Consider the following 27,072-nt stretch of genomic DNA (forward strand, 5'->3'; position numbering starts at 1 on the left):
CATGACAGCATCCGTCTTACTTCCCTGTTCTGGCTGGACAAGAACTCCTGCCAAGAGCAGCTGGTGGAGGGAGGAGCCTCCTGGGGAGGCCTGTCATCTGGGGCCAGGGGGTAAACCCTTGCTCCATAAAGCGCCTTAGTATTATTAAACATTTTCCATTTGTCAGGCGCTTTATAGTCATTTTTTTGGTTCTTTTTACTAGTCCTAACTCTGTCTCAGAACTGTGTCCACTTTTTCTTCTAATCAAGTTCTCTATGTGAAGCAGAAAAGACTGTGTGCCTGTGGAGCAAGTCAGGGAGGGGACAGCCACCCACAGAGCCCCCCATGAGGGGCAGACCCAGTGGGCAGCCGACCATCCCTCAGTCCCCTGCCAGAGGCCTCCCAGGGGAGCTTGACTTTGTGTTAAGAAAAGGTCCCCCATCAATCTGACTATAGCTTCCAGCCAGCGACTTCTCAAGCGTGGGCTGACATTTGAAAGACTGCGCCCATTCTATTTCACCCTAATCCAGAGTGTTCTCTTTCATTTTCTTGAAACTCCTAAAGCACCAAAGTCACATTAAGATTCTTTCAGTTTGTAAAAGACACATCCATCCACAGACTTGTTCCTCCGTGTCCTTTTCTAACTCTAGTTGTAAATTACAGCTGAAATAGTACCCCTGTACAAGGGGCCTGGACCTGGAGCTGGAATGGACCTTTTCTGCTCCTTGGTAGCAAGGTGAACTGGAGAAACAGCTTCTCTCCCAGGGTCAGTTTCTCTCATCTGCACAATGGGAATAATCACAGCTGCCCTCCTCCCTCCCCAGCTCCCTGACACCAGCTGTACAGAGCATCACAGCACTCATCCCACAGGCGGTTTATTCCACAACTTATTGGTCTGCTTCCCAGAGGAGACTGTGAGTAAGTCCTCCAGGGGCAAGGATTTTACCTGTGTCCCCACCACCCACCTAACCAGTACCTGACGGTAGGGTGCACCCTGCGGAGCTTCCTCAGAATGACATCACAGGCAAAAAAGCCCTCTGCAAGCTGTAAAGCACTGTTCACATGTACCTCAGTAACTGATTATTCACTGTAGGGTCCCATCGTCCCCAGATTGTGAAAGAAATAATGCTGGTACCAAAGGAGCCAGCTTTCAGTGATGACAAAGGTTGTAATTAAAATGTTAACTGACACAGTACCAGTTCTGAATTTCTTTGGGTTATTGCACAAATACTCAGCCTTAAAATATGTGCATTAATAACAAGGTGAACATTTAGAAGGGATGATGTGTAGTGAAATGTGGCCACTTGCTTCACACTGGGACACCTAAAATAGTAGTATTTTCCCAAAGCATGGGAGCAAAGAAAGGCTGAGGTTTTTGATAAGGTGAGATTTTATTTCTTCTGAGTTTTTACACTCTCCTTTCATACTTATAAGGCTTAAATATTCAGTCTTTCAGTTCGGTTGGGCCACCTTGGGTTCCATTTCTTGGACAACAGTACACACCAGTTACTCCACAGAGCTTACTTGTGAGCAGTCATGAATCGAGGTGAGACCCTCTTCTCCCTCACCAACCAGTCCTCCTTTTGACCTGCCCTAGATTCTGTCTTTCTAGTATCTCCAGGGTCCTAACAATTTCTATGTTATTCCTTACCACCAGATTCCTACCCTTGGATACAGTAAGTGCTCAATAAATGCTTTCATCAATGGATCCTTTTCTCAGGGCTTTTCCAAATAACATTCCCCTGCACCTCAACTTTTCTCTTCTTAGTATTATCACTCAGCCCAAGAGATGGTTCTCAAAAACAACACTGGAGATAATAATTAAATGCTGGGACAGAATCTATGATTCCATGACCCTCCTCCTAGGTTTTAAAAAAAAAAAAAACAACTTGAGAAACACACCTGTAACTTGACCACCCCTCCTCCCCCTTATAAGTGACCCAGAGAACAGTGAGGTGATGGCATTATGAATTTCCTACCATTATTTATGGAAATTGAACATGTGAATGAACACCCACTTCAGAAGGAAGGAAACGGAAGCTAGGAAGATCGGTTTTTTAATATTCTTGCTATACTTTTATTTAGGTCTATGTGTTTCTACAGCAACATGTTTTTAAAATGCTACCTCAATCCACTGAAAAATAAACATTCTGCAAATCTTTTTTTCTTTTCTGGAGTAAAAAGCAGTGAGATATTTGTTCAAGATGGAAGAAAGTATCTAAAATCATTTAGATATAGTTTTGTCAGAATGTCACAGAACAGAGGCCAACATTCCAGATGAGCTGGCTTAATAAAACAGATTATTATATTTATTAATTATTAATTAGTGGAATTAATAAAATTCTAAACCATGAAATCCTATAAGGACTATGGTGGCTGAATATTGTAAATAATTGAAGGGCAAACTAAATTAGAGGTAATAAATCCATGCACTAGCATATCAGTAATTTCTATTTTATAAGGGCACTTTGTCAAACTAAAAACAAGTCACAAGAGGTCATTAATTAGTCAGCAACACTGCATCAAAATACCAACCAATTACTCTGATTCCACAGTCCGCTGAAAACATATATTAGTATATCTCAATTTTCAAGTGGAACTTCTGTTGATTTATATTTTCCCCAAGACAGAAGTCAAATATTAGAAAATTATAGTCCAATGCAAATACTGTGTACAAAGGATCTAGCCAAATACAGACCCTACTTCTGGGACACTGTTATTGTTAAAATGACCTTCACAGTGTTTTAAGAACCCCAGTATTATGACTGCTTCCCTAATCCAAAACCATTCCACATAAATTTAATATCTTATAAAATGCTATCTCACTCTAAGCCAACTTCTGCAAATCCAGTGGACCCTGGGCATCCATTATGCCCACCAGAGAGCCCCTCCTACCCACTACTACCTGAAGGGACAGGCTCTGTGAAGAGACATGGGGAGAGTCCACAGTACACACCCAGAAGGTGTAGAGAGAAATCCTGCCTGGGCCATGGCACATGAGAAGCTTAAAGAAAAGCAGGGGAGAGAAAAATGGGTCTTGAGGTAAGGCATTCACATGAATGGGCTTTCTGTGGTAAGAGGGTGAGGAGGAGGGCCTGGGTGAGCCAGACACGCCCTGAGGTGTGGCACCTGACAGGAGACCTACTGGCCCCTGTCTATGGATGCTTTACAAGAAGGGCCTGGCACAGCACCTGAACAAGTATTTCCAAGAGAAAGGCTGAGCACTGAGCTGGGACTTCAACATCCACATCAGCGTGTTTCAAATGAAAATCATTCTGCGCTCAGATAACAGAATGACAGAAAATGTTCAGCTGCCTCATGCTTTACACACTTTTCAAATAGTAACTCATTTACCACTGGCCAACCTATGAGGTAGGAATCCCACCCTCCCCATTTGACTCGGGAAACTGAGCACAGGGCGGTTTTGGGCAGAGCTGAGATCTGGCTCTGGGATCCAGCCCCATAGTCTGTCCTTAACCACTGCGTGATGAGGCTTCTTCAAGGAGGTTGTTACACTCCCAGAACCGCCAGAAGCTGGGGACCACGCACAGTAAAACATAAGGGTGTCACAAGCTGGAAATACTCTTCTGTGTTTTCTGCTTTATTCGTTCTCTTTATTGTAACAGGTTTTCTCTTAAGTTGCTCTGGGAAAGCAACTAAGGCAGTGATAGGGCTCTAAGGCCATTTTCTCTTTGCAAAATTCTTCCATTTGAACAGTTGATAAGAATTTGGAATCAAAGGATTGTGGATTGAAAAGTAGAGACTCTGGAATTGTGCAGGCCTGGATTCAAATCCCAGTAGTTACTTACCAGGTGTTAGGCCTTAAGTTATGGTTATTAGTTTCAAGACTCTGCAGGCTCTGCAAGTGAAATGGGAGCTTCACAGCCCCTGCGGTCTCCCCAGGCCTTCCTGCCTGCACCTGGTCCCATCGCTGACCCAGAACAGCTAGGGAGCTAGGAATGGCAAAGCAGCTTGCATTTCTAAGTGATAGTCCATAAAAACCACATGGAAAGAAACCCTAAAGTTTAGGTATCAGAACTCATCCACAAGCTCAAGAAACTTCTCTCAAACACTTATTTCTCAGACTTAACAGTAAAATGGAGGATTTCCTCATGTATCAAATTTTATCTAGACACATGGATGTGTGTGTCTGTATCTATATAAACATATTATTTATAAACATTTTGTCTAAACAGAGGGGGAGGCAGGGAAATCTACAAATACTAAATTAGAATATATACACACACATATATAGTGCACTTACTAGCTTGGTCACTGGCATATGTTGGAAAGCACCCAAATGGGAGCTGGTGCTATAAACACAGTTTGCTTTTCCTGTGTTGAGAGGAAGGATGGGGACTGACTGGTGAGACACCTGCCTGAAACTGGGTTCACCTGGACTGGGGACACAAAGTAAAACTAGAAACTGGTGATAACAAGCTTCCAAACTAGTGCTGACATTTGAATTCAGTGACCATATTACTCACAAAGGCAGAGACATTTATCTCTGTCATCCTTAGCATTCCTTTCCAAATTCCTCCCCTTTTTTCCTAGATGCCTACGACCTAATGCTCTCTTAAATCTGTCAGTCCTTTCAGGTAGCACATTTTTACCTCCTTCCTCACTGACCGAACAACCAGATCAAAACGCCTGTCTCCCAGGGTTCACAGCCAGGGGAGCAGGGGAAAACAGTACTTCAAGGTGCGATTGAGTCTAGAAGCTCCCAGGCAAGGTTTGCATTATAAAGATGATTCTCGCAAATACCCACACTAGGCAGAGAATGAGCTGGTGATGTGGGAATAGCTGGGCTACCCTAGAAGGGCCCCCAGTACTCTCTCTCAAGGTGTCTCCCATGTTCCCTGAGTTTTCTAGGGTCACTAAATGGACTCAGCAGGGGAAAACATTCCCATCTTCACACTGCTCCTTCAGTGTGAGGAGCTCCCTTTCCTTGCACTCTACATGTTAAAAACAACCATCCTCACTGCCTGGAGAGCCAGCAGGAGCTCAACTGTCTGCAGTCACTAAATACAGGAATCACAACTCTCAGAAAAAGGAAGTTCCCACAGGCGCTCCAAAAGCAGCCTGAGAGCAAACTGCTGTGATGAGCACTCCGACTAGAGCTTGGATGCTCTGGACTTACAATACTGTAACACAGCTCCGACTTCCACTATTTTTGGAAATTATTATCCTAAACTTGGATCTATTTTAGGATATGATATGAATTAAAAAATATCAGTCACTAATGAAAGTTTGTGGTCATATATAAACACATCTTTTTTAGGGAGAAAGAAAATGCTCCATCAGGTTGTTAAAGTATAAGCTGAAAGTAAGAAAGTCTGACTGTAAAGAAAGCAAAGAGAAGGACACTGAGAATTACTGCAAGCCTGAAACACAGCTAAGTAGGCTGGGCCTGTAGTCCCGGTGGATGTACTGCAATCTGCTGTCTAGTTTATAGCCATGAACGTGAGGTACTACAGCCTCAAATGCGGGTTTCTGCAGCGAGAGATCTCAAACGGCTTAAACACTCAGTTATTTAGACTCGACACAATTCAGAGCCTATCCTCTCTCGACAATAGCAGGCAAAGAGAAGAAACTTCTACAAACCTGAAAACCCAAAGAGCCTGACACTTTGTAGAACCTAAAACTTTCAAAGTTCATCTGTTTCCATGTCGATGTACATGTATAAAGTGAAGAATCACTTCAGGTGGAAGTCCACTAACTTGTCCACCCTCTGCAAACCCGTACCGAGGGCAAGGATTGGCTCTTGCTCCTCCAGGCAGCCCGCAGCAGGTAGAAAGGGGCTCGGTTAACCACTGCTAAACTGAATTCAGCACCTCAGGACACCACCAAGGTTAAGTTAAAAAGTTTGCCAGTGCAGTGTTTCAAATCCAAAAGCTGCATTTTCTTTCGTTTCAGTTTATCAAGGTCAACCAATATCCCTTTTTGGACCAATTAATTCCCGTGACTCTGTCCCTTACTGAAATTGTCCAAAGAGGTCTTTAAAAAGACCTATGCTCTACCTACCACTTCAGCATTTTATTAAAAATAAAAATAATAATAATAATAGGAGAAATGTGGGATCAACATGTAAATCAAGTACAAAAATCAAACGAATATTCATATTTGACCTGATTGTTTATAGGTCATAATGCATGATCAAAACCGAAAGTTTCTGTGATGAAAGCCCTTGTACTGTTCACCATGTAAGAATTTATTCACTATGTAAGAATTCGTTCACCATGTAAGAACTTGTTCGTTATGCTTCAGAAGATTGGAGACTGACGAGAATTAGGCTTGAGATGGATTAATGATTGTACATTGAGCGTTGACCCCCCATACTGAATTTTATTGTTGTTAACAACCATTTGATCAATAAATATGAGAGATGCCCTGTCAAAAAAAAAAAAAAAAAAGACCTATGCTCCTAGCAGTATAATGCTGTGAATGAGAAGTAAACTAGATCTCAGAAATGAAAGTTCCAGCATATGACAGACCCACAAATTACTAGTTTACATTTGGTCACAAGATTTTTAATACATGTAACCACACAGCAACTCCTCTATTAATTTTGCTTTTGAAAGGAAAAGGCAGTAAGGCTCCAGAAGGTAAACTGAAACTGAACTCTTTCTTAAGTAACTCAAGCAGGGATTCACCTGGCTGAGGCGATGGTGAGAACCTGTCTACCAGTTTCACATGAAACTGGGGGTCCAATTAGAAGAAGGGGCTCTTCTCGCTTGGAAGCTATTTGCAATGGATGGCCTTTTAGGTGACATTTGGTTTGGGGAGCCAGATTTTAAAGTCAAGGTAATACAAAGATTTAAGTTTTAGATGAATGGGATTCACTTTCTCAACTGGCAGCAAATACTTCTTTCCCTATTTCCTGGATCAGACTTAATAGATAGTGTGCTGACATATATGTGAGTTTATATCAATTTTAAATAACACACCTGCAAGCTGACTCCAATATTAATACACAAGGGTAAAAATATGATTTTTCCCAAAACACTGAGTATATCACCTTTTAACTTTCTTTATTTTGACCTGGTTTTAATATTTAATGAGGCCCAAAAATCTTGCCAATGATTACTACTTGCCAAAAAATCTTGCAAATGACTATTACTTGCCAATTGGAAAATGGATTGATTCATAAAGAGTGCTGGTACAAAAGCCAAAGTAGTAGTTGCTCAGTAATTGTTTCCCAACCAAACGAAAAAAAGTCACATACTACAGTGATGACATTTAGTGTCTCCACCAATTTGAACTCCCCATAAAGGGGAGCAGGCATCCTGCAGAAGAAAGAGGAATGTGGCCACAAACCAATATTAAAAAATCAGGGAAATGTCCACTTTAAACAAGGCAGTTAATCCTAATAGTTCCAGATAATCACCGCAAAGATGTCTTGTTACAATCTCTATAGCTGTGGAACACACTACTCCTTTCACGTTTATAGAAGTTTGAGTCCATTTTTAAAAAAGCGTAGTCCCTCCTACCTAGTCGCCAAGTCCACCAGTCTTGAATTTAGTCTACAAATTCAAAATGAGACTTTATGACGGTTTCAATAATACATAAACTGCATGTTTTTCTATGAAGCAGACAGATCAAATATTCCTGTTCCCTTCCCACCTACAGCACCTGAATGAAAACTGATCCCCAGTGCTATCAGCATCTCACTCCTCAAAGGCAACTCAAGGCTGTGTGAGCCCCCCAGGGGGCTCATCTGATTTTCAGCTGGGAAACTTCAAAGACTGACTCTGGGCCCTAGTGAAGACTGAAACAGAAACAGTGGACATGCTCCACCAACCCCAAAATCTTTCTGCTAATACATTTCCTACTTACAGCATTTCTTAAAGTTTATTTAAGGAAAGTTTATTAAAAATTAATTTCTGCAGATAATCTGGGTTAGGGTCAAGTATGTGCAACGGAAGACATTTTACACCTTTGTCACAAGCCTACCAACGCTTCTAAGTGGATTTTAGGAAGCCAATTTTCAGATTTTTGTTTGGTACTGGAGAGAGGCAGTCTATAAAAACTTTAGCAACAAAAATGACACTTAGAATCTAGATTCCTATTAGTATTCTTTTTTGTGTAAATGATAAAGGCTAAAGTTACAAATCTCTGTCATTCAGCTAAGCTGAAGTCCTGTTCTCTGAGGCAGGAAAAATGCTGTGTTTCCTTACAAACAGAACAGCTCTGAAGATGTAGGATAGGCCACACTAAACCTTTTAAAATGTACCATGTGATCTCTACGTAGGAGCTAGGAAGCCACACCAATAACTCAATCATCTCAGCTCACAATGGGGAAAAACGGAACTAAAACCACCCTTTACTTTGAACACAGACATTGAAGAGACTTAAAGACTAAACTGGTAAATCACAAACACCACAACCTCCCCTCAAACAGCAAATCCTAGGCATGTCACAGGAATAAAAATCACAAATCTGTAACTGTTAATCCTTGAATGCACTCCTTTTTCAACCAGTCCCATAAATGACACTCACAAACACCCTCAAGAAGTAAAACGAGTACATTGTATTTAAAGCAACTCTCAGTTTTTGAGAAACTTGCAGCATCAGAAGCAAAGCAGAGCATCAGGTGGCGACTGTGTTATCAAGAAGTCCACAATAATATCAGTAACGGTAGAATTCAGTGGGACACCACCTGATGAGGGTTGGTCAGTATTACAGTTTGACAGTCTGTATTGATAATTAAGTAATAATGACTGAAACTGAAGCTGGAGGACTAATGACCAGCTCGGGGAGCCGACCACCTCAAGCACTGCCTTGGGCCAGTGACCCCAGTCAGTTATTAATCTCCAGGAAATGCCTGGACCTGGATCCTCATAGGGATTTTAGTAAATATAAGAGGAAAAAGTTTAATATCAGCTTTCTACTTAAACATCATTTTGTACTTAGAATACTCAGACTTCATAAAGTGAGTTCTGCAGGAACTAAAGGGTCTCCTTAAACTTCTTGATGCTGATTTCAAAAAAATTAACATTAGGAGAAAGCTATTAAGTATGTGCAAAGAGAACAACTTTTGTAGTTTTTTAAATACAGAAGAGTTAGCTAAGATAGGTGTGAGGGCCATAATAATGATATAACCATCAAATGGACACTCAAATATGTATTTAACTTGGGAGTTGCCTGACTACAACTCAAGAAAAATAAGAGAATCAGTATTCAGGTTTATGGACCTGATTTATCTCACTCGATTAAAATAAAAAGATCTTGACAAAGGGATTGCATTTCTTAGAACACAACAAAACCAATTTAACAGCCCTGACCCCCCAAACCCAGTCTTTTGTGGATCTGAAGTCATAATTCTATATAACACTGGTGTCAAGAAACCAGCAGACAGGTGCCAGGAAACAAACTGTTTCAGTATTGTTCCAAGTAGATACAGACTTTAATAAACTGTCTTAGGCTTTTATCTTGCAGTTAATCAGATGCTACTCTAAACCAGGACATTTAAGGGTTTTAATTTATCAGAAGAATGTGAACATTTATATTTGCTTTCAAAGAAAAGGCAAACCCAAACTCTCTGAAGAAGAGGAAGATTTCTCCTCTCCACCCTTAGAACTGCCTCAAATAACCTCGTGGGTTGTCATTAAAGTACTACTTAGGCTACAAGTACAGAAAGACACATAGCCTGCAGATCTTGTGTATTTTAGAGAACTTTGGTGTTTATGTTACCATTTACAGCCCCTTTCTCAGTTGGCCTTGAGGCTTGCTGATTAGCTGGTAAACATTTGAAAGGGTCAGTTTGTCCAGAACTGGAATTTCCACTTTGGAAAAAGCACAGAGGTACCTGACATCTGTTCCTTGAAGGGTCTGCACTATCCCTCTAGACTTAGAGCTGAAATTCTGCTAGATAGCAGCGAGCTCAAAGCAAAATCTCCTGTGGCTACTCTTGCCTGCAGAACAGAGCATGGTCCCCAAAGACCTCTGTTTTCAGACTCCTAGAGAAGAGTATCCAAAAGGTGAATATAATTTTAACAAGACCAATATATTCCTCTATGAAATGTAGTCAGACAGGAAGCATCCACTTAAGCTCCCAGTCTCCATCTGGAATTCGGTACTGGTTTAAATAATTTTAATGTTAAAACAGTTCCTGATCTTTCGTGAGGACACTGAAGCCAGAGAAGTGAACTGGTCTGCCCAAGGTGGCTCAGCTTCTCCACTATCAGTCTGGCTTTGGTGTTCCTGCCACACTATTGTGCTTAGTTATCTATATCCTAAGCTTCTCTGCCCTCTCCACGGTGACCTCCAGGGGGCCAGGTAACAGCAGCAATGTTTCAGTGCCCACAGTGCTGGGCACCACAGGACCTGGGGCTAGGCTGGGGGTGTGGAGACCCTTTCCACCTAGTGATAACTCTACAGAGTGATTTTAGTTTATGGAAACTACACCAAAACGTCACTTAACATTCAACATACATGTTACAGTATACATGGACAGGCCAATGCCAGTCTCCCCCCCTCTTCACCCCCTTACAGGAAGTGGGATTGGCATGTTTTCTTTCTAATAGTTTTTAACTGTTTTTCTACCATCTTAAGGTACAGCGAACATGTATTAGTATATTTAATGGTTACTTTATTCATAATTATTTTAAGTAACTGCTTCCTTTGTAGGTACAGTATTCCTGCACTCTTTGCGTTATAAAACTCAGGCATTCAAGCATTTAGTGGAGAGAAGCCTTGAGAGTTGAGCTAACCCTTTTGTTCTTTGCACTTGAGGTTTTAGCCTTACTGCCCGGCAGTGATAGTTAGGTAGCCTGCCCTTTCACATCTTTGAAGGTTAGGTGTAAACTTTCCTGAAAAGCACCGAGAGAATTAAGCTTCTACGGGTGAAATCAAATTCGATTCAGTATATTTGCTACTTTTCAAACATCCCCCCAACCCAGACCTGCATTAGCTGAGTCCCGAAGTTGTCCCAGAGAAACATTTCATGCATAGAGTTTGGTTTGGTTACCTGGGTGGGGGAAACAATAGCAGGTGAAACTACTGTGGGAGAATTGGTGCTTCTGTGCCCATTGGCTTCTGGAAGAAGAGGCAGGGGATCGTGTTTCACAGAAACCACCACCACCGCATCCACAGGCTCCGAGGGACGGATACACAGTCTTTTGGGGGAAGAAGGGCCGCAGACTTCCCCCGACCCAAACACTGCGTCGTACAGCGCGCGCTTGGGCGCAGCCTCGGGTTTCACGTCGGGCCCGACCTGGCTGTCTTTGGGGAGGATATAGGTGTTCCCCAGAGAGGGCGGCTGGGGGCGGTGGTGGTGGGAGGGGTGGGTTGGGGCATGGTGGGAGTGTTGGCGAGCCGCCCCGTTCAGAGCCTCAGCGTAGCAGCCCTGCGGGGCGGGGGAGCCCAGTTTGGTGCCAATGCCGGCGATGCTGTTGAGCGTGGCGATGGAGACAGCGCCGATGCAGTGGTTGGTGTAGGTCTTGGAGAGCTTGGCTGCCTTGGAGAGCATCTGCATCCTGGTGCCCAGCAAGTTCTTGCCAATGGCTTTGTTCTCGTACCAGGTCACATCGCCCTCGCTGCAGTGGTCCCGGGGCCGCTGGAAGAATGCCTTGCACAGCGGGTTGCGCTTCGACAGGTACTTGACAAAGCTGGCGTAGGGGCAGAACTCGGTGCCCGTCTCGTACATGCGGGGCAAGTTCTCCTCGTCGCTGCTCTCGGCGCGCTTCTTGCTCCACGACGACGAGCGCGACTTGTGGTAGGGCCCGAGGGACTTAAAGTAGACGAACTTGCGGCCGTCCTCGTCCATGGCCAGCCCAAAAGAGTCCTCCTCCAGCTCGCGCTGGTTCTCGCGGCCGCGCGTACAGAAGTACATGCACGTCTCGAACCAGACCTTGTTGAGCAGCCCGAACGGCGTGTTGGTGCTGAAGACGCTGGAGGTGTAAAGCTTGCGCAGGTCGGCGCGCGTGATGGCTTGCTTCTGCACTACCGGCCCCGCGCCCTGCTCCTCGAGCTTGCGGATGACCGCGGCCAGCGTGAGGTTGGCGCTGCGCAGCTCCGGGTCCTTGGTGAGGTCGAGCGTGCGGCAGTACGGGGGCTCGTTGAGGTAGCGGTTGAGGGAGCTGCGGATGCTGATGAGCGAGGACTTGCTGTAGAGCTGGCCGCTCTTGGAGCGGGCCTCGGCGTAGAAGGAGCGCAGCACGCGGCACAGCGCCCCCTTGTCCATGGTCTCGAAGTCGGGGCTCTGCGCCTTCTCGCTCAGGTACTCCCGGAAGATGCGCACGGCGTAGCGGGTGGCCAGCCGGGTGTTCTCGCTCAGCCGGGCCCGCTCGGGGCGCTGCAGCGCGTCGGGGTCCAGCTCGGCGCCGTCTCCGGGCGGCCCGCCGCGGGCCCGGGGCGCCAGCAGCCGCGGCGGCGCCTCGGGCTCCAGAGCGGCGCCCTGGTCCATATCGATCATACGGACCGGCTCGGGCGCCAGCTCCTCCCCGGCCGAGTCCTCGGGCTCCAGGGGCCCGTCCCAGCCCAGCCCCATGTCCTCCTCCTCGTCCTCCTCGTCCTCCTCCAGGCCCCCGCCGCCGTCCTCCTCCTCCTCGTCCCCCGTTATCTGCACCTCCTGGATCTCGTCCTCCTCCTCCTCCTCCTCCTCGCCCGCGCTACAGTCGTGCGGGCGGCCGTGGCGGCGGCCGCGGCCCCCCGCGCCGCGCTCGCCCTCGCCCCGCTCCCCATTGTTCTCGGCGGCGGCGGCGGCGCCGGCGCTGCCGCCCGCGCTGGTGTTACAGTCCCCGTTGCCAGGCATTCTCGCCATATTGCCGTCTCTCTGCCAGTCCGCGGGCAGGGCGCATGCGCTATATTGGACCGCAGCGCTGAGAGCTTTTGTGTTTAATGACCTTCAGCTACCGGGAGGCAAAGCCGGGCTCTTAAAGGAGCCGCGCTCCAATTGTCAGTTCGGAGCGCTCCTCCGGAGGGGCAGCGGCGCGGAGGGATGGAGGGGAGGGGAGGGGAGGAGAGGGGCGGGGGTGAGTTAGGGAGAGCGTAAGGACCGAGGCTGGCTGGACCCTCTTCTGCCCCCACCCCTCTCCCTTCCTAAGAAAACTTTGACGGGGTGGGGGGGGGAGCTGTCAGTGGGGGTTAAACACTCCCAACTTACCCTCTGGCGGAGTGGCGCGCGGGCCGGGCGGGAGAGGGAGGGCCGGCGGGAGGGCGGGGCGGTCTCGCTTTCCTAAGTAATGCCCGAGGAGCAGTGCCCCTTCCACCGCCCCCTCATCGCCCCCCGGAGCCGGGGGTTTGGGGAGGCCGCTACACCGGGCGGGCTGCGGGCGCTGCTTCGAGAGGCCCGTGTCCGGGGCCGCCAGGAGCGGAGCGGAGCAGGCAGGTTACTGAGCAGGGTGGAGGAGGCGCGGAGAGGCCCCGCACCCTCTCTGCGCCCGCGGCCAGGGCGCAGCGGGCGAGGCTTGGGAGCGGGATGGGGCTGGCGGCGGCGGCGGCTCCCCCGCCTACTTGCTGGCGGCGAGGCGCGGGGGCCTGGGGCCAGCCGCCCGGCTCCCAGCTCCCCTTCCGACTCCTGCAAAGGGAACGAAACACGCCCCACGCCAGCCTCAACCCTTTCGACTTTTCCAACAGCCCCTTTTAAGCTGTCATTAAAGACCTGGGGCGCTCCCCGTAGGTCTGGGGCAAGTCCGCGCCGGTCCAGCCAGCCTGGGGAAGGAACCAGAAAGACAGACTGGGTGGGACGGGTGGTGGGAGGGGACACGCAGGGAGAGGCGCTCGGGACCCCGGGGACCCCTCCCCACTCTCCCAGGCCACCGCCCTCCCAGCCTCCGAGCAAACTGACACAACTCCCTCAGGCGCGGCGCTCCACCCAGCTGAGCTAGAGCAGTTCCCGTCTCTAAGGCCCGAAGGGCGGGCGGGCGGAAAAAGTGAACTTGGGTCCCGGCCACCCCCGCCGCCGCCACAATTCCGGCAGCTCGGATCCCGAGCGCGCTCTCGTTCCAAGTTTGTCAACTGCCATTTGTTCGCCCTCGGGGCTGCGCTGCCCCCGGCGCACGGGGGCGGGTGCCTCCGAAACTGGAAAGGCGGCCAACGAGCTCGCCAGGTCCCGCTTTCCCATAGGAGATACTGTCCCAATTCCAGCCAAACGCCCGCCCCCGGCGCTCCCGGGCTCCCGGCGCGGCCTCGCGCGGTCGCCTCCCGCTTCCCGGGTCCAGCAGCAACGCCCCCGGAGCAGCCCGAGACGCGGGCTGTTTTCTCTGGCGGCACAGTCCTAGCCAGCTCCGGATGGCACAGCATCCTAATTTTCTCCTTCCCCGCCACCCGGAGTGTCCCCTGGCGTGCCGCCAGCTCAAGGTCGCAAGGGAAGAGGCAGTGACGTTGTCAGGCTCCAGCAGCGCGACCCCGGGCCGAGCCGGCCCTCCTGCGAGGCAGCCTCGCCAGCTCCTCCAGGGCGTCCTCCGCTTTGCCTCCGAGTCCGGAATCTCGACGGTTAGGCTGTGGGGGTCGTGTCAATTGCCCGCCCCCGCTCCCGGGCCCTCCGCGTCGGCTTTCGAGGCAGTTCATAATGTTACGCATCAATAGAAACACATCCATCAGTTTGCAATTAAGGGGTGGGGGCAGAAGAAAGGAAGCCCAGGTCCCCGAGCCGCGTGGGCGGCTAACTGAGAGGTGACGGTGTCCTCCCCCGCGGCCAGCGCTCGCCCTCCGCGTGCCGCCGCTGCCCTGGACGCCGCGCAGCGTGGGGGAGACCGCGCCAGGTGCGAGCAAGTGGGAGCAGGTTCCTGCCTCGCCGGACCCCCTCCCGCCTCCCGGGAAACACACACTCTCGCCGCCCTGCTCTCCGCAGGGAGCCGTCCCAGGAGGCGAGGATTCCGGAGGTTGCTCCCCTAGGGAAACGTCCCCGAGGTGCGGCCGGCTTTGTTCAAAAGCGCTGCCCCCGGAAACATGTAGAAAAGTGTGTTTGTTTCCCGGAGCCCAGGGCCAAGTTACTTGCACACGCGGCGCCGCGCACACGAGCTGGCACACACCAGTGGAACGCGGCTACTTCCGGAGGGCTGGCCCTTTGTCCCGGGATGCTCCCAGGTTTCCCGGCCACGGGAACACTCGGGCGGGGGATTTCAGCTACTGAGCACTCAGGTAGGCGCCCGGAAATCACCCACCAGGGGCTGCTTCCCTTGCGGCCCTCACGGCGGGCACAACGAGTCGAGGGCCGCGCTCCTGGCCCGGCCTGAAGACTCGGCCGCCTTCTCCAGCGCTGGCTTGGAGGCGCTCCCTAGGTGTGCTCACTTCTAGACCCCCTCCCCGCTGGGCGAGCTGCTTTGAACTGCTTGCTATTTGCCGGAGGCGGTAGGCTGAATTGGATGCTCCGGGAAACAAAACAACCCCAAACAGCTCCCAGCTGACGTCAACTCATTTCCAGAAAAGAAAATAGTTCGGTGCTCCCAGGACAAAATACCCCCCAGGGCAGGGGCGGGAGTGGGGAAGAGCAGAGCCAAAAAACCCCAAGTGCAAATACATTTTTAACGGACTCGGAAAAACAACAGCTTCAGACGCCGCCTGGACAGTTTGCAAACAACGAGTAGGACCCCCCAGTTAGGTTAGATACGTAAAACGCACCTTAGAATGCCTGGGCCTGATTATCGGGCGACCTGTGCATCTGCTTCGTGGCACGAGCTCTTGCAACGCTATCAAAATTCTTTGCCCATAATGACACTTTATCAAATATTGGAAGAGGTCTCTTCAAGTTAGTACCTACCGTATTTACCAGGCAGAACACCCAGAACAACCAAGCAGTAATAAACCTTTTCTTAACCCCCACCAAAAAAAAGTACTTAGTTTTTAAAACTCAATAACACAAAATTACAGTTGAGTTCATAAAGGAGTTCAATTCCAGGTTTAATAAATGATCCTTTAAAAATATCCTGTGGTTCCATTTACTCAATTCCAAATTGAGAGAATGAAAATAGCTTTCTTATTATTTTGGTAGAGAGGCAATATTGGTTGTCTTCTGCCTATCTGCCCCGCGGGGCTTCCTTCACTTTGTGCCCGATCATAAAGTCCATTCAGCCCACCATTTACAACTGACAGCTGCCTGTCACTCCTTTGTAAGGAGACTTTATTTCCGGTGCAGAATGTATAGCTTCTTTAAAAACGATTCCAGTACTATATGTAAGATTTATTGCAATCACTTAACTGTTGGAACTCTTTACTATAAGCTATGCTCAGATGTTTACATCTTCAACAAGATGCCCCACGTTTATTGTCTTTTTCATCAACATCAAAAAGTACCATCTATTTCTGTCTTTCCATTTCGGAGATTTCTTGAAAGTAGTGACATGGGTATTTGGGAAGGAAAAACCCCAAATGTTTCCCCCTCATTTTACAACCCATCTGCTGTCATTTCAGGTTCACACCTTGTGAAAGTTTATGCTATGTTCGGCTTTTCCTCCTTTTTGTTTCCAGTCTTCTGAATTATATATATAATTCATGTAGTGCTTTTTATCTGCCTGTTTCCTCTATTAAGCCAGTAATTTAGGCTGGAGCCTAGGACATGATGAGCACTCTAGTCACTTACGTTGAATGGAGTAATGAACATGATGTGCATTTAGTTAAATCCCATATTTAGCAAGAAAATTTTTGGCAAAAAAATCTAAAATATCATGGATCTGAATTCCCATATTAAAATCAGGACAAAAAGTAGCTACAAGGCAAAGGCAACATTATTTTTTGCAGGTTAAAATGAATACAATGACTACTTTGGTTTAATATTTCCCTAACATTAATTCCCTCTCTAGTGGAACACCCTGTAGGAAGTTACTGCAGAAGTAGAGTGAGGGACCTGAGAATGGAGGTATCTGTGTATTAAAAGATGTAGGTTGAGGAGTATTTTAGTTGGTAAATTCAAAAGAATTTTGGGGGCTCCTGGGAGCAGAGGCCAGAAAAAGCATTTACTTCATCACTTTTTTTTTTGGTTAATCACTTTCAAGTCATGCTTTCTTGATTTGATTACTGAAAGATTCATAAAGTATGATAGAAGTAAAATATGAATTAAAATTGAAGCTCTTTTGACATATCTTTGTTTCAGAGTTTCACTATTAAATTCTGTTGAATTCAATTGAAGATCATCTTATTTTCTGAACTCAGATGAAAATAAGACCCATGTCATCTAATTTCGCAAAGTGGAAGAAAAGAAAAATAACTCCACAAGAGCAGGAACTATGCCTTATTTATTACCACCATCTCTGGTTCATTTCCAATACAGTTCCTTAGCATATTTTAGCAGAACGGCTGGCACATAGTAAACACTCAATAAGCATACAAATATTTAAGTGTAGGAAGACAGCTAATCTCAGATTGTGTAGCAGAGTGATTAAAAGCTTCATCTTTGAAACCAGGTACCTGGGTTTGAATCCTGGTTTGGCCTTACCAGCTACCCTTTTTTATGCCTCAGTTCTCTCATTATTTTATTATCTGGATGATTGTAATAATAGCTCTTACCTCACACAATGGTTGCCAGAATTAAGTGCATTGATATGATGAGTAAAGCACATAATACAGTGTCAGGAACATTAGTGAACATTCAACTACCAGCTCTTATTTCCTAGGCTTCATTATAAACAAGAAAACTAAGGCCAGAAAGGCCCGTAAAGTTAAGCCACTTGCCCAAGTTCTCCCAGACTTGGGTAAGGCAGGAAAGTTTGGCTTCATAGCCCACACTTAAGCCACTTGACCACATTTGGCTTTTAGGAAACAAAAATTAAAAAAGAAAAATCTCCAAGGGAACACTTCCCTATCATTAAAGTACTTGTGTGAGTCATTTGATTTGGAAATCTTGCAAAACCAGGAGAGTACTAAGCTGAGGCCTTGGACTGCAAGCACAGCAGAGAGATGGCCTGAGAAACCTGTCACTTGGCATCTGGTTATTGGTACTATTTTTCTGGCTACCATTTGTGTCTTAGAAGAAATGACAGTGAAGAATTCTGGAGGCAAAAGGAATGCCCCCAAACCCAACCGGACTAGAATGAAGTGTTTTCTGTTGTAACCCTGGATTCTGAAGAAATCTAGGGACAAGGAGGGTACCACTTATTTGTATCTTTGATGCTTTGTAAAAAAAAAAAAAAAAGGTCAGAGTGAACTTAACACAGAGATTGATGGGAGTAGAATTTTTCATTCCACCTGGTACCTTTCATTCTTAATCTTTCAACCTAATAATCACCTACCAGTCTCCTAGGCTGTTTTTTAAACATAATATATGAGGGGAACGTAATTCTCCATAAGTAAATTATGTTTCAGTGGAGCTTAAAATGTGCTCTTCTCTTTGTTAATTCTTGAGCCACTGAAGCTGAATATAATGAAACTTCACTTGGTTAATAAAGAAGTGAAAGGTAAGGGCTGTCAAAGTTAAACTGAATATAAAAGTTATAATGATAGTCATTTTTTAATTTAGCTTCTAGTCACATCTTTAAAGCATATGTGGGATTGAAGTATGTGTTAGTCCTGTTATTAAATAGCATTTATTTCAATGTCATTGCAATACTGATTAAAGTGAAAAAGGAGATAAAGATATGTGTAATGTCAAATGTTCCTGAAGCTGTTTACTACATTTCACAAAGTAGCCTATTAAATTAGTAAAAGCAAACAAAACAAACAAAAATGTAAAGAACTACTTTATGTGCAAATGTTAATATGAAAATGTTATCCATGTTTTTTTATTGTCAATATCAATTAAAAGAGCCTTTTAAGAAAGCAATTGTGCAACCTCTCAAAAGCCATGAAAATATTCATATTCTATGACCCAGAAATTGCTGTCAGAAATTCATCTTAAGAAATATCTAATTTTATTCATATTCTGGTAAAGTTTTGCTTATTGCATCTAGGTCTCTTGGACAAAACAAATGAGTTTTGCAGTACATGCCACACAATGTGCTGCAGAACTACATTTTATAATGTCTTGGACACCTACCTTTGTTCACAGAAGTTTAGAGAGTAAGTATTTATTGAATGAAGAAAGGAAGAGGTTTCAATTAGGATAGAATCATCATGTCTTCTCAATGTTCTATAGCAATGTCAAGCACTCTGTAAATGATGGTGAGGATAAAGGATATAAACTAAAGGGCAAAATTAGAAATTTTAGTATCTTCACAACTTTGAGATAGCTTAAGGACCAGATTTTAAAGCTCTGGATATCAGAAATTAGTATCTAGGTATATCGAGGCAATTCACAGGATATACTGAAGAGTGGATATGTACTTGCCCCATGGCTATGTCTCTAAATGAACTAAAAAGAAAAAAAAATCCCCTTTTAAATACCCAGAAGCACTAACCCACATTTTGAACTAATTGACTTACTTTTTCATAGGAAAGCTTAATTTAACTGATTGGGGCACATGGGTTTATCTGAATACTTAAAGAAACCCTGGGATGGGTTTGTTCTATTTAATTTGATGCCACCTTACACCCGACAGCAGAGCACTGCCTTGGAGAAGGGTGGGAAAGCAGGAAACCTTGTGCCCTAACCCGTGTTGTGGTATCTAAGTGTGCAGAGCTGAAGCACAGATGATTCATGTTAGACCTCCTAATTCTTCATGTTTACTCTTGCTACAGTCTGTGCTTTGATTAGGGTGCCCAGGGGTCACATGTTGTCCTTACTCCAAATAAAAATAGGCTTCCTTGACTGGGACCACATCTATTTGTTTTACAGTCTTTTCTCCCTTTACAGTTCATTCCCTTAAACTAAAAAAAAAAAAAAAGCAAAACTGTGATTTATCTTTCTTTTCTGATGATAAAAGCAGTAAGTCATTATTAGAGAAGATTGCAAAAGTACAGAAATCTGGAAAAATGTGTATGTTCCATATTTATTTCTTGTTAATATTTAGTGAGTGCTTGCTATGGGTCTGGTCTTTTATATTAACACTCGTAAGTCATGCTCATGAATGTATGTGTGAATTGTTCCTATTTTCCAGATGAGTAGAAGCCCAGGGTGCTTAAATAACTTACCCAACATCACATGGCTAATGAGGGGCAGATCTGGAGCACACACACTTTCTTAACTCACCAAACTGGGTCGTTCAATTCTATTTCCACTGCTCAGAAAAAGCCATTTTTTATATTAAAGTGCACTTCCATGAATTCAATCCCACAGGGTTTACTGTTTATAAGTACTACATATTTCAAAATCCATAACTCAAAATATGTCATCAGTGGATTTTTGGCAAGCTCTGCCAGGCACATGCAAAGGGCAAGCAGGGCAGAAGGTTCTCGAGGAACATGCCTGGCCTGACGCCAGGGAGGGCTGACCCTTCAGTATGTCCACAAGCTCAGTGGTTTTCCCTCTGCCTTTCATGTAGTTCTGTCACCTGCCATAGAAAAACACATTTATGTATTCTTCTTGCGGCTCTGGGAAGTTGAGTTGAACTGTCAGAGATTAAGGACGACCCTCACTTTGCATCTTTTTGTGTCCAAACGGTAACACACACACAACACAACTGTAAGTGGGTGCTCACAGAGGTGCTCAGGAAGATGTTTGCTCTGCCTGCTGTGCCCAGTTCTGTGGCACTTTGGGTCTTGTAAGGCCTCGTGCCTTAGCGCCATGCTTTTTCATGGCTCACATGCTTTCTAAATTTACCATTAATTTAGCTTTTCTAAAATTACTGGCTTTCAGATTTTAAAGCCTGAGGCAGTTCATGAACCTTAAAAGAATATCTGAATCAAGCAGAATCACTTACTGGATTTCATTTATCCATCTATCTATCTATCATCTATCTTTATCTATTATCTGTCTATCTAATGTACTTATCTACCTATATCTATTACCTATCTATCATTTATCTATCTATCTATCTATCTATCTATCTATCTATCTATCTATCTATCTATCTATCCTCATCCAACCTCTCCTATCCAGTGAACTTCTTTTAAAATGCAGATTCTTGGGTGCAGACTCCAGAGATTCAGATGTAGTATCTAAAGTACAGCCCAAGAGTGCACATTTTTAACACAGAGCTCAGACCATTCTCGTAGTAATCTGACCACACTTTGAGAAACACTACCTCAAACGCTAATATAATTTAGCAAGCAATAAAGTAATTTCTTTTCTAGCAATGATTCCTAAATCAGTGGGGGCCATGAACTCATTTGAAAATCAAATTAAGTTATGAAACCTCTTCCCCAAAAGATGCACACTCACCACCAATTCTGCCTAGTTCTGCAGGGAGACAGAGGTTCACCTGCCCTCTTAAAATGCTGTTACATGGTCCCCAACACAATTGTATACTTTTTCTCCCTGGCCTATAAATCATTATGGGAGGAAAATGGGGCCAGCAGTTGAGGGTATAGGGCCTTTTGTATCTCCTTGAGTCAGTTCAGCAGGACCAGAGGAAGGGATCTCTCCACGGCTGAGCCTGTGATGGGGCGAGTGTTGGGCTTGAACCAGCCCTGACTGCCAGCTTCCTTTCAAATTGGGAAATTCCTCCTCTGTAATGTCTGAATTGTCTTGATTCTTTAAGGCCCAGCAGCAAACCCCGCTTCCCCACAAAGCCTTCTCCGGCAATCAGCATGAAGCAAACTGTCCCACCCACTGGCGGTCAGCCCCCTCCCAGGGAGCCTGCATTGCCCTTTGGTTTTAAGCTGCAAGTTCTCAGAGTTACATCTGACTTTTCTTCCTTCTGTCTCAGTCTTGGGGCTTCTTCTCTTTGGAAGGCTTCACTTTGCATAGTGACTCTCAGTGTTGACTACACCTTAGAATCATCAGGGGAGCTTCTAAAAAAACTACGGGGGCTAAATAATTTAAAAGGAGAAACAGCCGTCCTAGCCACCATCCCAATCAGAGACAGATAGAGCAAATATGTCAAAAGTCTAAAAAGTGTTTAACTTAGGTTACATGAGTGTCCATTCTATTTGTGAGTATGCTTAACACTTTCCCAGTAAAAACATTTGTATCAAAGCCAGTACCTCCCTCATTAAAATAAAAGCTCCTTCACCAGAGAGGTCTGAGGCCCCTGAGGGTCCCTTACAACACTCTCTGGTTTTCTGTCTTTAAATCACTTCTTTTTAATCCTTCCATGGGCCTATCCTAGATGCCAGTGGCTCTTGTCATTGAGCACATTTAGAATCACCAGGCACATACTGGTGCCTGGAGCCTTTCCCTGGTGAATTGGACTGAATTGGTCTAGGAAGTGGCCTAGGCAAGGGGATTTTTCAGAGCTCTGCAGATTATTTGATTGTGCGGCTAAGATCGAGATGCTCTCCACTTGTCTGTTCAGAGTTTCTTAATATAAAGCTTTGGGTTCCTGGGTGGTTTTCAGATGCTCTGTGAACCTGCAGAAATTGTATGCAAAATGTTCTGTATATGTACACGCACACACATGTGTATGTATGTATTATCTCATAATTTCTAGAGAAAGAGACTGGCTCAGGGATTGATATACATACTCATTTACATTCTGTATAACACATCTGTGTATTTTCCTAGAATAAGAATACATAGCTTTTAAGAATCTAAAAGGGTCTATGACTCAAAAGAGTTTAAGAAACATTTGTATGGATATAGAGAAATAAGTGCATATACCTTCTCTCGCTAGAAGTATAAATTGGTCCAGTGTTTTTAGAAGACAATTTGGCAGTAGCTATCAGCACACAAAATACACATCCATTTCAACCGAGCAATCCATTTCCAGGAATCTAGGCTGTGCACAAAGAAAAATGTACTAGGATGTTCTTGAAGTATTGTTTGTAATAAAGTGTCAGTCGAACTCTAAAGATGAATCATGAATAAATAAATGATGTCTCCTCTATTCAACAGAGTACTAGCTATAGATACAAAAAAACCCATAGGTTTGTAGGTGCTGAGTGGAATGATCTCCAAAGTATTTTATTGAACTTCAGGAAAGAATATTAATGTAAAGTAGGAATTCATTTGTTGAAAAAACGGAAGTAATATACACTTATTTTACAAATATGCCTAACAGACCTACAACCACAGTAACCATCTTCCTACCACCCCCACACTCCATTCTAAATGTTTCAGTTACACTGCCTGGCACACCCCAGACCATTCTAAGGGAAGCCACCTTCCTTGCTCACAGCCACTGATGAAGGAACAGATTTGTCCAGCCAAGAATCTATCAAATGACCACCAGCCCTTATTGACTGCCTCAAGGATAGGTCCCTGGACAAGAAATCATGAGGCTAACTAGAAGCCTGGATTGAAACTCGTGAGCCAGTCATCCTCTCTAGGAATTGTGATGAGAATAAATTAGCGAGTTGTGTGAAAAAGGGGACCAGAGCCTTTGAGGCAGCCCAGTCCTGCTCCAGCAAGAGCCCTCGGGATGGGAGTGGGGGCACCCCAGTATCCAGATGTACCTCCTGGTCTGGCCTCCAGGAGGCTTGAGCCTCCTAGAATTCTGACCTTGGTTTTCAGTGAGGTTCAACTTCCCATAGAGTCCCGCTACATCTCTGCAATCAGTCATCCCTGACTTAATTCTCTTGCTTACAACCAAGAAATCCTAAGGAGGCCTTCACCCTCTGTCCAGGTCTAACCCTCAAATCTCAGACCCAGTAAGATTCAGCACAGTTTGTTCACCCTTCCTCCAAGCTTGAGACCTGGACAACATCCCTTCCTCCACCTCTTCCTTCTCCTCCGGGCTCCCTCATACCCTCTGCTTCCGCGGAAGCACCAGCCCTGCCAGTTCTAACTCACCATTTGCTTTAATCCGCCTACTGTGTCTGCATCTTCATCCACATGTGGGTTAATTGTCTTCCCTCTGTATCACTTGAGTTGCCATAACAAAGTACCACAGACTGGGTGTATCAAACAACAGATATTTATTTTCTCACAGTTCTGGAAGCTAGAAGTCCAAGATCAAGGTGCCAGCAGGGTGGGTTTCTGGCCAGCCCTCTCTTCCTGGCTGGTAGACTGCCTTCTCTCTGTGTCCTCACATGGCATCTTCTCTGAGCATGTGGGGAGAGAGAGCGAGATTCCTGGTCTCTCTTTGTTTTCTTATAAGGATACCAGTCCTACCGGATTAGCGTCTCACCCGTACGACCTTATTTAACTTTACTTATCTCTTGAAAGACCCTGTCTCCAAAGGCAGCCACACTGGGAGTTAGGGCTTCAACATATGAATTGGAGGGCAGGTGGGGGGCACACAAACCTGCTCCTCTTTTCTTATTTCTGGTCTCTGCAGTGCAGCAAAGCTAGGAACCCTGCAGTCCCCTTCCCTGTTCCCTCAAGTTATGGGAAGCCTGTCCCTCTCAGCACGTGCATTCCAGGCCCATGTGGTACCCTGAATCAGGCCACCTGCAGTGTTCTGTGACTCAGGGAGCAGGGTAGACACCAAGACAGAGGCAGTGCCACCCATGGAAGAGGGCACAGTTTCCACATGTGCCCAGGTTGAGATCCGTTTCCTGTCCTTGGATGTCCTTTAACGTGGCCTATTTGTGTAAGCTTCTTTTCCTCAAAAACCCACAGACCCAGATGAAATGTGCTCGCTGCCTGTTCCTTCAGTGGCATGGCAGCCCCAGCCCCACCCCACCCTCCAGCTTCCAGAAGTAATTGCCTTTCCTTGACAACACTTGTCTCTCTCCCTGAACACCTTACTGCACTTCCTTGGCTGGACCCTCGTCCCTTCGCTCAATGGCTGAGTCCCAGAGATCTTTTTTAAATGATTTCCTACATGGGAAGCCTTCCCTGACATCAGCCACTTGGAGTTCCCTTTTGTATAGCAAGAGAGTATATAAAGCGTAGTGGTTAAGAGCTTGGGCTCTGGTGCTAAACAACTTGGGTTCAAATTCTGATTCTGCCACTCACAGGTTGTGTGATTTGGGGCAAAATTCATCACCTCTCTAGAGTCTTTGTTTGTAGCACGGGGGATGGTTGTGTGATGAAATAAGTTAACATGGGAAAAGCGCTTAGAACGGTGCCTGGCACACTCTACGTGCTTAATAAATGCCAGCAATGGTCATGATCCTGTCCAGTGCCGATGGCTCTGGCCACTGAATTGTGAGCCTCTGGACTCCGCTCAAGTCCTCAGGGGTACCTCCTCTGACTCCCTGTGGCCAGTCTTCCCTGGGCTTCCTACCGTTTTGGACAGACCTGACCTTGAGTCTGTACTCTTTGCCTAACCAGACTCTTTGGGCTTCATTAAAGGAGAGGAACTTACCATTGTTATTTTGTATTCACTTTGCCTCCTAGAGCTCCTGGCACATAGAAGGTATTCAACAGATGTGTTGTAATTGTGAATTTACTTGTCTATGAGTTTCTTTTATCCATCTTTTTCTTTGTATAAGGAGGGGCAGTGGTAATTAGACTGAGCATGGATTCTGAGCCTGACAGCCTGCCTTAAATCTTGACTGGACGGCTTGCAGGCTCTGTAACCACGAGCAAGTCCCTTTCCCAGCCTCATTCCAACTAATTTGACCCATAGCCCTGCCTGGGCTCCAGCTCGCTGCAGGGGGCCTTGTGTCTGGACCACCCATACCAGGTCACATCCTGGGCCTCTGTGCATGCAGCTCTCTCCTGCCCTATGATGCCTTTCCCTCTTACACACTTGATGCATTCTACTTATCTGTTAGCACCCAGCTCTCCCACATCTCAGAGGCTTTCATGAAGCCATTTCTGCTCTTTGTCCTATGCTAGTATTTCTGTATTATTTTATTATGATAATATCTCCACAAAAAGGCTCCGGTGTGCCTGTATGCATGTAAATATTTTTTAAGAACAGTTTTACAAGGTTATAGAATATACAGTATCTCTCCAAAACGAGGCAAAAAGAAACATCACGAAATACCGAAAGGAGAGATGCTTGTGACTATGTCCTAATGTTGCAATAATGGGAATCCATTCTAAAAAGTGGGACCAACTTTACTTTAGGGAGTGGCTATTTGGGGAGCAGATGAGAGGAAAAGAGGCAAAGAATCCATTAATATTGGTAAGGTTGGTCCTTTGAAGATGAAGAATGTTGGGTGAGAGCGCTAAGTATCGGATTACCATGTTAATTAGGGATGAGGTCTGTTCCAGATCCTGTCCTTCTCAGGCAGAATCACACTTGATTTCTGCAAACAATCTAATTCTTTCATTCATCACCTTTCCCTTCATATGAATATGGTTCCTAGGGGACCCATCAAAGGGCTTGGAGATCATCAGCTGCATCAGGTTGTCTTTATGTATTCGATTACGGAAATGAAATCTTTATCTTCCTGTTTTTAAAACAGGGAGAAGCAATCCTCTCTGAAAGTGAAGCAAGCCTTCCCCGAGTGTCCTCTGGATCCTAGTCTCAGAGGGAGGGGAAGCCCCCCGCGGACACCGAAGGCACCTTACAGAGGTTTTCACGTCTGCCTGCAGGAAATAAATTCCACTTCTTTTTTCTGACATTCATTTTGAGCATTGGTTTGATTCCTCTGAGTCCCAACTTACTTTTTTGAATAAATTTGCTGCTTGCTGCTTATGTGGGGGTGAACAAGCTTTGTTTCCAGAACTTACTCCCTGTGGGTTGTTGAAGTGTTAGTGCCAATTTTTTTTTTCCAGAAGGAGATGGAAGAGTCAGGGTTAGTACTAGGGATTAACTCAGCAGTGGTTCCTGAACTTTGAAATCATTAGATGAAAGGCAAAAATAGATCTGTACTAAGTACATATATCATTGCTGTTTTTGTTATTATTGTGGGAATTTGCCTTTTAAAGAGTATTTTATTACTGAGTAATTTTCCCTCTGGATTTATGACATCTTAAGTTTTACTTAGGAAAAATATGTATCTTTCACAAGTATTCCTTACATTTCTCACCTAAGATAGCTTTCTATCTTAGCAGAGTCTGCACCCTGTGGGATTTAGTCTGTCTGTTTCTTCATTCTATATTCAGTGCCTTAAGACAAACCCAAGCACATAGTGGGACCAACAGCCATTGGTTGAACAAAATTGAATCTAGTGGCTTGCCATTTAGGAGTATGATCAAACAGCTATAATGAAATATTGTTTCCTCTTCAATTAAGTCAACACAGAATTTTGGCATTTTTAACCATATTATTTCTTCCTGAAATTCCAGTGATCAAGGTTTCATGGTTTGTTCAAGGATCCTACTTGTATCTACCCCAGAGTAGGAAAGCAGGAAGCTGGATTCTGTAGGCACAGCCTGTCTGCCCAGGCTCTTGCCCC

At 45.5% G+C, this 27,072-nt stretch overlaps 1 protein-coding gene and 1 long non-coding RNA gene across 6 annotated transcripts in view; one reads left to right on the forward strand and one right to left on the reverse strand.

Moving 5' to 3' along the window:
• Positions 1–27,072, reverse strand: part of KCTD1 (potassium channel tetramerization domain containing 1) — a 174,917-nt gene that overhangs the window by 76,072 nt on the left and 71,773 nt on the right. Inside the window, exon 1 of one of the 5 annotated variants that reach the window (XM_017651217.3) lies at positions 13,085–14,127. The exons of 1 other annotated variant lie outside the window; for it this stretch is intronic. Coding sequence is in view for 3 of the 4 variants with exons in the window: in XM_037025406.2 (XP_036881301.2) it covers positions 10,949–12,742 (1,794 nt within the window). In the remaining variant the exon portion in view is untranslated. 3 more of the 5 variants (XM_037025406.2, XM_037025401.2, XM_037025409.2) reach the window with 3 other exon arrangements.
• On the forward strand, positions 12,062–26,293 carry LOC140843389 (uncharacterized). The gene is made up of 2 exons (XR_012121101.1): positions 12,062–12,199; positions 26,137–26,293. It is a non-coding gene; the product is annotated as an uncharacterized lncRNA (long non-coding RNA).

Source organism: Manis javanica, chromosome 9, assembly GCF_040802235.1.
Source record: "Manis javanica isolate MJ-LG chromosome 9, MJ_LKY, whole genome shotgun sequence".
In the NCBI taxonomy this organism is placed as follows: domain Eukaryota; kingdom Metazoa; phylum Chordata; class Mammalia; order Pholidota; family Manidae; genus Manis; species Manis javanica.